This window comes from Nesoenas mayeri, assembly GCF_963082525.1.
Source record: "Nesoenas mayeri genome assembly, chromosome: 24".
Lineage (NCBI taxonomy): Eukaryota > Metazoa > Chordata > Aves > Columbiformes > Columbidae > Nesoenas > Nesoenas mayeri.
This window is the reverse complement of record NC_137546.1, coordinates 3,892,897-3,906,008: the sequence shown is the minus strand read 5'-3', so window position 1 is coordinate 3,906,008 and position 13,112 is coordinate 3,892,897. Positions and strand designations below refer to the sequence as shown.

Genomic DNA, 13,112 nt, shown 5'->3' with positions numbered 1-13,112 from the left:
CCTTTCTTCAGGGAGGGGATGACTTAACGGGGTTCTGGCTTGGGGGAAGAGCAGTTGCTGTGTTTCCACTGTTTCTGTTGCAGTGTTCTCTCCAGAAGGCTGGCTCGTATGGTGATAGGTGTAGCTAGCCAGCACATATGCTGTGTGCTTTTTATCACTGCCGATGAAGTCTTTTGATGTTACCGTTAGCTAGTTCTTACATTTATTTTATAACTGATATAAATTAGGAACAAAGTTTGGCCCTCACCTCTTTCCCTAAACCATTAACTAGTTAGCTCCACGCTTACAAGCAGGATGTGGGTATTTTGAACCTCACACGTTAACATGTATGTTCCCAGTTTGCAGAAGAGGCTCACTGAGTGGGTTCACCACGTGAAATGTCTTTCAGACTCCAGATAAGAATTCTGCCTCTTAATCCAGCAGGCTTCCTTTCCCTTCTAGGTTCTGAGTCAATAATCCCTTTGCTTAACCAGGTGTTTCCTCAAACTGGGTGAGTGGCAGCTGAACCTGCAAGGCATCAATGAAAGTACCATCCCCAAAGTCCTGCAATACTACAGTGCTGCAACAGAGCATGATCGCAACTGGTACAAGGTCAGTAAGGAAAGGCTTCCAGGGTCCATTGCAGAGAGATCAGTAAATTTGATCACATCCCATACTACAGGGAAGGAAGGTGTTCATAGGAAGATCTATAACTATCTGCCTTGTTACTGCAAGTAGGATTAAAGTAAGAAAGCAGCATATGGCAACCACAAGATTCTTGTTTAGAATTTTATCTGACTGGTAAATCTAGGCCACAATTCAACTTCTATTCTTGCTTTTGGGACTTACTCTCCTGTCAGTTAACAATGAAGGAGCAAGGATAGTCTAAATGGGAAAAAAAAATGTAACTTATTCTCACTCAGTAAACTTGAACTAGGAAAGTGTCCATGTTGGTGATTCTCCAAAGAACCTTTGATTTCAAGGTTGTGAAATTTCAATTAGTATTTGTTGCCAGATCTCTAGGGCAGCCATCTCCTGCATTTCTTCCTGTTACACCTCCCCTAGTCCTAACATATTCATCTTAATTTTAAGGTGTGAAAAATGAGGTGTACAGAGCTCCTTTTCTTTGATATCTAAACGGGAGCTTCTGGCCAAGAGCTCACCATGATGTTACTTAAGATAATAAGGTAGTTAAAACTACAAGTGATTAGAGAAAGCAAAGCATTGTGTTGCCTGCGGGGTTGTACTTACTTACTGTTGCCCATGGACTCAGAAAAGTTGGGTTATTATCTCTAATAATAGTACAGGTTGCAGAGGGCATTCCTTTTGACTTTTGTTCTCCCTTGTTGGCAGGCCTGGCACGCCTGGGCAGTGATGAACTTTGAAGCAGTGCTTCACTACAAACATCAAAACCAGGCCAGAGATGAGAAGAAGAAATTACGTCATGCCAGCGGAGCCAGCATCACCAGCGCTAACACCGAGGGCAGCAATAGTGAGAGTGACGCAGAGAGCACTGAGAACAGTCCCATCCCATCTCCAGTGCAGAAAAAAGTCACAGAGGTACCTTCCTTCCCTCTTTCTGCCGAGAGATCGGTACTTTGTGCTTAGATGCAGGAAAACGTTATGGTGGGGAACAAGTTACTAGGCATACCTGGCTTGTGGAAGCTATCTGTATATGTGTCTGTATAAATATATATATATATGCTCATAGCTTACAGCAAAAGGGAGGAAGTTCAGGTTAACTCAGTCTTAAGGGAAGAGGACTAAATAAATGGAAGTGATCATAAGTTAACTGTGAAATAAATTCTAGGGACAACGTGCCCTGTGAGGAGTGTTAGCAGAAGTCAACTATATTGTGGATTACATCGCTGTTCCCATGTATTTCTCCCTCTCTTCCCTTGCTAAGTTTAGGATTCATGTGGACTGATGTGCTTGTGTAGAACTAATGCAGCAATTTTCATTCCAAAAGGATTTATCCAAGACCCTCTTGATGTACACAGTCCCTGCTGTCCAGGGTTTCTTCCGATCCATATCTCTGTCTCGAGGAAACAACCTACAAGACACTCTAAGGTACATAATAAAGCACATAGTAAATACAATCCAGCTGATAAGGCACATGGTTTAGGATTAGGTAGAACCTGTTTCTGCTCTTTATGGTTAAACTAAGTGAGCGCTTCAGTCCAAGCTAATTTATGTTAGGTGCATTAGCCCTTATCCTACTATCTCCAGGTTCTGGGAAGAAGAGTCACTTGTAAATGGATCTGAAGGTATTTGACTGGAATGGGGTTTTTTTTTTCCATTCCTAACAAATCTATTTCTCTTTTTCAGAGTCCTTACTCTGTGGTTTGACTATGGTCACTGGCCTGAAGTGAACGAGGCTTTGGTAGAAGGAGTCAAGGCAATCCAAATAGACACTTGGCTGCAGGTAAGGAACACCAAGGGCTAAGATAAACCTCTGTTCTGGGGGGAGCTTGGGTTACATGGTATCCATGATGCTCCTTTGCTAAAGGATCCTCTGTAGGTGTGTGCTGAGAGCAGTGTGCAGTACGATTTGTAACTGATTTAACAAGCATCGTGAAAAGAGACATGAGAAGCATTCTTGTGTGCATTTCTCTATTTATTTGCAGATGAGTGCACATGAATGAGAAAGAATGAAAGTTTCTAAATTGAAGATATGCATTCAGTGGCGATCAAGTCTAAAGCACCACTGTGCTGCTCTGGGCCTGTCTGTCTCTTTGAGAGACTGTGAGGTCTCTAGCAGAGGTCAGAACAGCTTGTGAACTGGACGCATGAGATGACAGGGATGTTTATTTTACTTCTCCTTACTACTAGGTTATCCCTCAGCTCATAGCAAGAATCGACACTCCTCGACCATTAGTAGGACGTCTCATTCATCAGCTCCTGACAGATATTGGACGGTACCATCCCCAGGTAAGCTTTGTGTTGGAGGAGAAATTTTCAGGCTAGTAACCAATTGCAGCATTTTCTGTTCCATGTCACCTAGTCTAGATGCCTGTGCTGGAAGTCACAGCAAGGGAGGGTAGTGAGGATGGGGATAATTCTGCTGCTGCTTTTTTCACCTCAGCACTATTCACATAAAAATGGAGAGAAGAGGTGGATAAGCCATGCAGTGGAGGAAGCTCTCTCTGTCTGATAGAATACTGGGCACTGCAAATCGCCTACTTAAATCTCATTAAGTGACTGCTATGAGACTCCCCCACAGACAGTTTGTCTGAATTATTTCCTACGGTGTGGAAAATCACAAAATGCTAAAACCAGTTTTCTGTTCTTCCAGTTTGATACAGGCTCTCAAACTCATTCTGCTACACAGTGAATTAAAGTCTTGTGAGCTTTTCGGGTTGGAAGGCATTGAACAGCAAATTTCTATCACCTCTTCCAAAAGCTTGCTTGCTTTCTCTTGTCTAGCCCTAAGGCTGCTATTTATTAACGCTTTGCTAATCCTATTTATGCAGCTCTTCTGCATGGTTCTAAAATTCTAAAAGTTTTGGTTGGTGTCCCTTGTAGGCTTTGATCTATCCTTTGACTGTGGCCTCTAAATCTACAACCACTGCTCGTCACAACGCTGCGAATAAGATCTTGAAAAACATGTGTGAGCACAGTAACACTCTGGTGCAGCAGGCAATGATGGTGAGTACTTAATGGGACATAAAGTGTATTGTGTTTCAGGAATGGATGTACCACACATATAATAACACTAAATTACTATTCGTTGTTAGTTTTCTTCAAGTACAATTAATTTGGGTTTTTATATTTGGAAGACGTTACAGTATTAGTATAATTTAATTCATTTGCTAAAGACTTTTATGAATAAATGAAAAGTAATGTTTTCAGGCCAAGCTGCACAAATATGTAGAAAATTTCAAAGGCAACAAATAAGGTGAGAAAAGCCCGATCGGCTCCTTGCAGAAAGAAGTGGAAGAGTATTGTGGGAGTTCTTGTGGCTCCCTCTAGCTGCCAGCAGCAAATATAATCATTAGAGAAGAAAGTAGTTTCACATTTATAAGTCAGTATACAGTCAGTGTTTTTCTTTAGGCTTTTAATCTTTTTCCTGTCCTAAAACAGGTGAGTGAAGAGCTAATCCGTGTAGCCATCCTATGGCATGAGATGTGGCATGAAGGGCTGGAAGAAGCATCTCGTCTGTACTTTGGAGAACGGAACGTGAAGGGAATGTTTGAGGTGCTGGAACCACTTCATGCGATGATGGAGCGTGGGCCTCAGACTTTAAAAGAGACATCTTTCAATCAGGTATCAGCAAAGGGCCGAGAGCATCACCTTCTGCACACCCTCAAAAACGGGCAGGACAGCCACCTGCCCAGATGGGGTACAATGACCTTTGCAGTCTAACACAAAGAGTAAAGCTCTTGGGACTCGCTAAGTTAGTTGCAGACTTCGTCATTGACATTTATCTACAGATCTATGTTGGTTTTGGTGACTACAGTACTACAAGAGCCATGGTAGTATGGATGTCTCTCATAGAAATGTTTATTTTTCCTGGTTTTTTTTCCACTTCCTCCCTAGGCCTATGGCAGAGATCTAATGGAAGCTCAGGAATGGTGCAGGAAATACATGAAGTCAGGAAATGTCAAAGACCTAACTCAGGCTTGGGATCTCTATTACCATGTGTTCCGGCGGATCTCAAAGCAGCTGCCTCAGGTGGGGGGAGAGGTACAGTCCCTCGACAGCATGAACTCCTCAGTTGTCTCAGTGAGATTTAGCTGTAACTCTGGGGGGTTGTGTTTCTTTTGTTTTTGGTAGCTCACTTCTTTGGAACTACAGTATGTATCGCCAAAACTCTTAATGTGCCGGGACCTGGAATTGGCAGTGCCAGGAACATACGATCCCAACCAGCCCATCATACGTATTCAGTCCATTGCACCCTCGCTGCAGGTCATCACCTCCAAGCAGCGGCCCAGGAAGTTAACATTAATGGGTAAGAGTGCGCAGTTTTCACTTAGCTATTCTAGCATTTAAATAGTTACTGCTTTCAGGTCAAACTGCATATTTACAGGTAAAACCTCTCCAGCATTTCCTTTCAAGTGAGATGTTTCTTAGTTGTCTGGTCAGTCTAACTGCCACGCTTTCCCATTCTTGCATGCATGTGTATTTGCTCTTGTCTGTTTATTCAGCAAGAGTAAACTTTTGTATATTAATTCTTCTGCAGGAAGCAATGGGCACGAGTTTGTGTTCCTTCTGAAAGGTCATGAAGACCTTCGCCAAGATGAGAGAGTGATGCAGCTTTTTGGGTTGGTCAACACTCTGCTAGCAAATGACCCAACTTCTCTTCGTAAAAACCTCAGGTACGTGCTGTGGGGATGTGCTTATGCTCAAGTAACACTCAGCATAGGTGCAGTTTCCAATTAATCCTTGGAACAATCAGCTGGTTTTTGAGGAAATGACAAATCTTGGAACCAAGTTAATTTAAAAAAAAAAAAGAGAGAAAAAACATTCACTGAATTGAAACTTGGAGGAAATGTATCCTGAGGGACTGGGCTTTTTATTTAATTGAAGTCTCATCTCATAAATAGTTATGGTCTTTGAGGTAACCCTTATTTTGATAGCTTGAGTGCTGCCTTAGGAACCTGAGAACAGGGATCTTTATCAAGGATTCTTTATTATAGTCACTAAATAGCTTGTTGAATAGTTGCTGACTGCAGTTCTGTGCAATGTCTTTCAAGGATGAATATATCAAATGTCATGTGCAAATCATAGATCACGATGAGTGAGATAACGTGTACCTTCTGAAAGCAGTCTTTCGGTGAAAACCACGTAAGCTTTGAGAATGTCTGTAGATTATCTGGCAGCAATCTATTCAAATGGATGTTTCATGTCTGTTTGAAAAGAAGAAAAGCAGAGCAACTACTGAAGAGACAACCTGACCGAGAACCAGATTTAGTAGCAGTTGTTTTAAGTGTCTTGAAATGTCGTAATTCACAACATAAACCATTTTGAGCTATGATTCTCATTTTGATTTTTTCCTGTAGCATCCAGAGATATGCTGTTATTCCGCTGTCTACAAATTCCGGCTTGATTGGCTGGGTCCCCCACTGTGACACGCTGCACGCGCTCATCCGAGACTACCGAGAGAAGAAGAAGATCCTGCTGAACATAGAACATCGCATCATGCTGAGGGTAAAGGGCAAAGCTGACAGAGTTTTTGGTACATCCTTTTAGGACTCCAGTGTGTTAATGAAGAAAAATGCTGTGCAACTTGTTCTTCTGTTTTCTGATTGCTATTGGTACCGGTAATAAATGCAAAAATATCAGATAAGAGTTATAAAATGCTATTGAGAGGTAAAATTGGCTATGCGTGTATTTGTTTCTCCTTTCCTGTTTTAGCAGTGACCACAAGTTGTCACCATCTGGTGACTAAAATGTGTTTGGAATTTTGCGTCACTGTGATGTGGCTTGTACAAGGTCCCGTGCTGCTGGCACTTCCAAACATTGTGTCTAAGCAACGAGGCCAAAATTAGACAGACTGGAGAAACTGAGCATTGCTAGAAAAGCTGGAATTGCCTGCCAAAAAGGAAAGCGTGTGCCAACCCAGAAGACTTATTTGGATAATGGTTTTTGAAACATATTTATTTTGCGGTATTTTAATTAAATACGGCTATGGACTCCTTTGTGGATGATAAATCATTTGCTGTCACGTTTTAAATGAAGTCTTCACTGTTGGGTGGTCATCTCACTGTGTTTGGGAATGGAGTGGTCAGTCTACAAATAATTTCAATGTAAACCTGATAGGAAATTATTTGTCTTTACTGTGTTTCTCATAGTATAACTAGGATTACTGGAGGTGGTTTGGGGTTTTTTATTGTCTTCTTTTTTGAGTTGCTGAATGTCACTTCTCAATTATAGATGGCTCCAGATTATGACCACCTGACTCTGATGCAGAAAGTAGAAGTATTTGAACATGCTGTCAATAACACGGCTGGTGATGACCTCGCCAAACTGCTGTGGCTGAAGAGTCCAAGCTCCGAGGTGAGTTCAGCACAAATAATGGCTTGTGTTTGGCAATCAGCGTAACGTGGATTTACCTTCTCTGCAGAATGAGTGAGAAGATGGTGTTTATTCTTCATAAACTCCATATGAATTGCTGCAGAATGTGTGTCCACACATGTATGCAAGTTGTTAACGTACACATTAAAATATAAGCTCAAACATGCAATGTGCCTGCCTGACTTTCTCTATTTTTGTTTCCACGTGTAGGTATGGTTTGACAGAAGAACAAACTACACTCGTTCTCTGGCTGTGATGTCAATGGTTGGGTACATTTTGGGCCTTGGGGACAGGTAAGTGAAATTTTAAAGGTTTCTTTAAATAAAAGCACAGACTGTGTAGGCCTATCAATTCATTCCTCGGGTCTGTTCATCTTTCATTGTGGTTATTGCTGAGTTGGAATGATACCGTCTTTCGGGACCTAATTGTGCTCTGTTATTTTCAACACTGCAGACATGAGATGTAGGGCTTGTGTATCCTGAATACAAAAAAGAGTTTCTTCCACTTTGAGAGGAATACACACAGAATTACATCAAGGATGACAAGTTCTCATTTTGTCCTTTCCTTTCACTCACAGAATGGGAAATCATTCTTCAGCCATTCTATTAAACAAAAATATTGTTGACTTTTGGCACCAATCTGTGTGCTTGTGTCACTCATGCAAATGAGATGGCAATTTTTCTGCAAAGTCTGTTAGGACTGTGCATGTACACCCAGCTTTTTGGGGAGGAAAGAAGCACCATGATGATGCATCAGTTTTTGTTCCCTGAAGAGCAAAAATAAAACCAGAAGGTATTTAGTGGTAGAGATCTTCTGAGTCTCCTTCTAAATGGGTTCAGTAACACTACTGATTTTTACAGACTTATGTGCCTGGTGGGCATTTATTCTGTGAAGCAGGAACTTGCTGATAGTCACTCTATTCCCTCATCCAAATCATTGATGAATATATTGAATAATACAGGCCCCAGTACTGACCCCTGAGGCACTACACTAAATCCAGCCCTCCAACTGGATTCCACCCCATTGACCATGAATTTTCTTCTCTTCTGGTGGGAATCTAATTTGCATTACATCACCTGTAGCATAATTCATTACATTTTTCTATACTGAAAAAATGAAAAACCATGAAACAAGTAGAAAAATGTATCCAAACTGGAAAATAAATGTTCATATCCAAGAACATGTACTGATGCTTCTGGTCCAATAGGTTGTTTATCTTCCAAGGTGAGAAGATTTCGAGCTCCTGAGAGGTAATTACAGAAATAATGTGATAGATGCACTGTCAGGAAGCAATTCTGTTCATCCTGAGATTGAAGATCTCGGACAAGCGAGCTGTCACTGGCTGTTCTTGTTCACGAAGATAAATGTCATTTCAGACTGGAACTGCTGTGATTTACTTTGGGTTTTTTATAATGGTCTGTCACCCTGTTTTTTCTCCTACTCCTTCATCAAAGACACCCCTCCAATCTGATGTTAGACAGACTGAGCGGAAAGATCCTGCATATCGACTTTGGGGACTGTTTCGAGGTAAATCTTTGTATTTGGACATTAAATTTTTCATAATATTTCACATTTTCTGATGGCACAAAAATTAATCTATAAGCCAGGACAAACTGACCTTGGAATGTGAGCCCTTTGACTCTCTTTTGGGCTTCACTTTATCAGCAGGCAAGATGAAAATAATAGATGCTTTATTTCAGAGGCTTGATTTGGGGATTAACTGACCTCTGCAACAAGCAAACAAGTGCTAACATCACTTTTCTATGCAATTTCTTGGAGTAATTCAAGCTGCTGATAGGCGGTCTGCTAGCAGCTAGGCACATGCTTTTGGGTTTTGCCTCTGTTATCAAGTTAATTATCTAGCTTCTCCCAAGAATTTGTGGAAACTGAGGAACGTAGAGCTGTGACTTTATTTCCTACTTGCAATGCGACCTTCAAGATTGTAGCAGAAAAACACCCGAGAGTTCTTAAGTCTTAAATAAAACGTGAGCTATTAATTTACTGATTTTCTATCATTGTGTGTTTAGGTTGCAATGACAAGAGAAAAGTTCCCTGAGAAGATTCCGTTTAGGTTAACGAGGATGCTGACAAACGCCATGGAGGTAAGCGTCCCCTCTTTAACACGAAGGGGATTGTTCCTAAGGAAAATAGCACCCGATTCTCAGTTTTTCCTGTATTTTCTGTTGTGGCTAAACCTCTCCATTCCTTAAGAACCTGAGGTGTTAATATTGCAGAGGCACTTTCTGTAAGTTAAAATATCTCCTGTGATCTTTACAATACATTACAGTGGAAAGCAACTTAAAATTGATGAGGAGCGAAAAAAACGAGCCTGAAATCCATCCAGTTTCCTGGGCCTGCCTTAGTTTCCTCATTTCAAACAGCTGTTTGCACCAACCAGACACAGCCAATGGCATGGAACTCCCTAATGATCAACTTAATGGGAGAAGGGTTCTCAGATCTGTCTTGTTCTCAATGAACAAACACAGAGGATTCCAGTTCAAAGCACAAGCTACTTCAGCTCCCCGCAGATCAGGGTTGGAGTCGCGGAGTGAACGAAGCAGCGCGGTTGAGTCACTTCTTTCTCCTCTGAAGGTGACAGGTCTCGATGGCAATTACAGAATCACCTGTCACACGGTGATGGAAGTGCTGCGTGAACACAAGGACAGTGTCATGGCTGTGCTGGAAGCCTTCGTGTACGATCCGTTATTGAATTGGCGACTGATGGACAGTAAGTGATTCTGATGAAACAGTGACAGCAAGAGAATAATCGGTCTGATTACATACAAGAAATCCAGACACATGAAATCCAGTGTCTGTTTGAAGACAACCTGATTAAATTGTTGGTTTGCAAGTGTTATTTCTGTATGCACATGGTTTTATGGATTGTAAATTACCACAGTGGTTAAAACTCTTTTGCCCTTACACACAGACACCAAACTAAGCTACAACCAAAATTGTTTGGGTTGTTTTTGTATTAGTTATCATCAGGAAACTGAAAACTATTTCAGGTGGCGTAAAATTTGGAGAAAAGAGACAAGTAGTCAATCTGTATTGTTTGTGGGCAAATGTGCTATGAAACACTGAAATTCCAGTTCATACTTTTCAACTCCTTATTTTCTTGCAGCAAATACAAAGGGCAACAAGCGCTCACGAACAAGAACAGACTCCTACTCAGCCAGTCAGTCAGTAGGTGAGTAGAAAAAATGGATGCCATGAATGTTTGGAATGGTTTGGGGGTTTTTTAGCACTGCACAAGACAGTAAATATTTTCAGTCCTCAAAAGTGGACAGATAATCTTATTTTCGTTAGTTTTAGGACTGTGGTGAGTTCAATACTTTGGCTCAAAAAGCAGATGCTTCATTACAGTTACATTAACACCGTTCTGGGGTGTCTGATGTAATCCAAGGTCTAGTTGGTGATAGTTACTTACGTAGCTACCAAATATTAGCGTGCAAAAGCTGGCAAGTAATCATCGGATCTGCTTTTCAGTTTCACATTTACACTTTTATATTTGTGGGTTTTTTCAACAGAAATGCTGGACAGTGTGGAACTGGGTGAGACCGCCCATAAGAAAACTGGGACCACAGTGCCTGAATCCATCCATTCCTTCAGTAAGTTTCCGTGTTGTTTCTATACTGATGCAGAAATGGTTCTTAGATCAGAAAATTCCATCATGATCCAATTACAATTACATGAGGTGGGGCAGATACCGTTCTTGACAGCATAAATGAGGAATATAATTAGCGATGTAATGTGCTGGTGTCTGGGTTTATTTGCTCTCCAAATGGTATTTGTGATGTTTGGGAGGAGCAGATGTAACAGCAATACGGATGTTTTTGTTGTTCAGGTGAAGTCCTAATTTTCTTTCCTCTGTCTTTTAGTAGGAGATGGTCTAGTGAAGCCAGAAGCTCTAAATAAGAAGGCAATTCAAATCATCAACAGGGTTCGAGATAAGCTCACTGGTGAGCATGTTTTCCTATAAGATAAACATAAAATCTGATGAGATGGATCAGCACCACTTTTGGTGTTTGTATTTTGTGTTAATTTTCTTGTTTCGGTCTAACACCAAAATGTTATGCTCTTAAAGTTTATAAGAAACTACCCCCCACCTGCCAAATAAAGTACTTGAAGGGATTAGGACCAGGATTCCAGCTACTGGAAAGTTATCTATTGTTGGTTTATCTATTATTCAGAGAAAAGGAAGAAACCATAATAATAGGGAGAATGGGGTTCTGGGCTCTGTCTGCTTTTAGAGGTTCTCCATGTTTGGAAAAATTTGCATTTTATGTACCGGAAGGGAAGGGTGGTTAACAACACTCCTATCAATCCTCAGCTTGCCACCCAGCAGCAAGTTATGTTGTGATTTGTGACTTCTATTTATGTCGTTTTCCATCCTTTCACTTCAAAGGTCGAGACTTCTCTCACGACGAAACTCTTGATGTACCCACACAAGTAGAACTGCTCATCAAGCAAGCGACTTCTCACGAGAATCTGTGCCAGTGCTACATTGGATGGTGAGTGTGTCATTCAACCAGCCTTGCAAAATTCATCTCTGAATAATCCACGCAGAAAACAGCTCAGGAAAATGTCACTGGTGTAGTTAGTTTTATGTAGGAGCCTTTGCATGTGTTGCAGTGGTAAATTTTGCAGAGCTGTGCCGGGGACTCAGTAAGAAAGTTGTTGTTTTCTGGAATGACAGGGATTTTAGAACATTTAAACCACAATCAGCCTGAACATTTAAGCATTTGAAATACAGCACGTGGTGGTCACTGATTTTGGTTACAGTGGAGAATCAAATGCTAAGTAAACAAAGGTGATTTACTATCATTTTGAGTTAGCCAACTTTGGGCTGTGCTTAAGGAAATAGATCTTTTTAGCTTTTTTAACCATTAATTAGCTGGAAAGAAGCACAGAGATCACCTGTCAGCTTTTCCTGTACTAAAACGGTGTTTAGTTAGTGTGGAATCTCAGTCCTTCTCAATGTTGCCTCTGTAAAACTATGCAAGCCAGCACTCCTACAATATCTCTGTTTTCTTCAGGTGTCCTTTCTGGTAACAGAAGATTCCAAAGTATCCACAGCCTTTTATTCCGGAGGCTTTTGCACTCCAAACTTGCTCTTCTACAAACACAAACTGAACGTTGGACTGAAATACAGCCTTTTGTCAAATATTTTGAAATGTAAATGAAAAGAGTTATTGTATATTAAAAGTTGGTTCAAGCCAATGTAAAGCTGCTGTTGGAGAAACACAAGCTGTCTGAAACACAAGGCGTGATTTGGGCGTCCAGGACAGCGAAGACTGATTGTACCACAGATGTCTATGGGGACACTTGGTCTTTGGGGAACTGGTGATCCATTGAAAATAACTATATACGGGTTTTGACTTACTTTGCAATGTAACTAAGTCATTTGCAGATTAATTATTGCCCTGGTCAGTCCTGTTGGTGTGGCTGCAGTGAGCTCGATGCACAAGGCTTCGTTTAGGTTTAGGGATGAGCTGGATAACTGGAAGGAAAAAGAAGAGAAGCGGAATTTTACTGTTGTTTTATCATGTTACCGTGTTTTCAAACTCTATTCTTGCCCCAAAATTGGAAGCTGTCTATCCGCTCATGTGCAGGAGTCGTGTTGTGGACTAGATCAGGATAACAGAGCAGATCCCAGAATTGAAAAGCTCGAGCTGAGCAAAGTCAGGTGCCTCTGTGCAGATCCATCGGTGGCGAATTTGGTGTAGGGTACAAATGAAATATCACTTGGGAGTTTCCTGTAGTGTCTGGATTAAGAAGTGGTATTGGGAAATAACCATGGACAGTGAGTACTTGGCATAGGAGGCAGATGTTATGACTTGAAACGCAAAATAATGGTGGTTAAACATGAGGGTGAAGATAAAGTTATGATTTATGGATTAAAAATATTAAAAACAATGCACAAAATACAACAGAGTAGCTGTGTTTAGATGCAATGTTGTATTTGAATATTTTTGTGCCAATAAATTACACCAAAATGTATGTATTTTGACCGTGTTCTTGTTTGTTCCTAAGTACTTAGGAAGAGACAGGGAAGCAAGTTAAGAATTGGTTTTTGAAGTTTCCTGTTGCCATGCTTGTGTTTTTCTGCATCA

The 13,112-nt window shown here is 41.0% G+C and overlaps 1 protein-coding gene across 1 annotated transcript in view; it reads left to right on the top strand.

Annotated features, from left to right (window-relative positions):
* The window catches only part of MTOR (mechanistic target of rapamycin kinase), a 51,955-nt gene extending 39,041 nt beyond the window's left edge, over window positions 1-12,914 (top strand). The window contains exons 35-55 of the mRNA XM_080358714.1: window positions 474-591; window positions 1,333-1,539; window positions 1,949-2,049; window positions 2,308-2,404; window positions 2,812-2,910; window positions 3,505-3,627; window positions 4,063-4,245; window positions 4,519-4,653; window positions 4,756-4,930; window positions 5,162-5,297; window positions 5,982-6,129; window positions 6,856-6,978; window positions 7,207-7,289; window positions 8,451-8,523; window positions 9,024-9,098; window positions 9,589-9,724; window positions 10,121-10,186; window positions 10,527-10,607; window positions 10,878-10,958; window positions 11,405-11,510; window positions 12,036-12,914. Coding sequence (XP_080214840.1) covers window positions 474-591; window positions 1,333-1,539; window positions 1,949-2,049; window positions 2,308-2,404; window positions 2,812-2,910; window positions 3,505-3,627; window positions 4,063-4,245; window positions 4,519-4,653; window positions 4,756-4,930; window positions 5,162-5,297; window positions 5,982-6,129; window positions 6,856-6,978; window positions 7,207-7,289; window positions 8,451-8,523; window positions 9,024-9,098; window positions 9,589-9,724; window positions 10,121-10,186; window positions 10,527-10,607; window positions 10,878-10,958; window positions 11,405-11,510; window positions 12,036-12,051 — 2,362 coding nt within the window. The 3' untranslated portion in view covers window positions 12,052-12,914. The remainder of the gene's footprint in view (window positions 1-473; window positions 592-1,332; window positions 1,540-1,948; window positions 2,050-2,307; window positions 2,405-2,811; window positions 2,911-3,504; window positions 3,628-4,062; window positions 4,246-4,518; window positions 4,654-4,755; window positions 4,931-5,161; window positions 5,298-5,981; window positions 6,130-6,855; window positions 6,979-7,206; window positions 7,290-8,450; window positions 8,524-9,023; window positions 9,099-9,588; window positions 9,725-10,120; window positions 10,187-10,526; window positions 10,608-10,877; window positions 10,959-11,404; window positions 11,511-12,035) is intronic.
* Window positions 12,915-13,112: the final 198 nt, after the last annotated feature.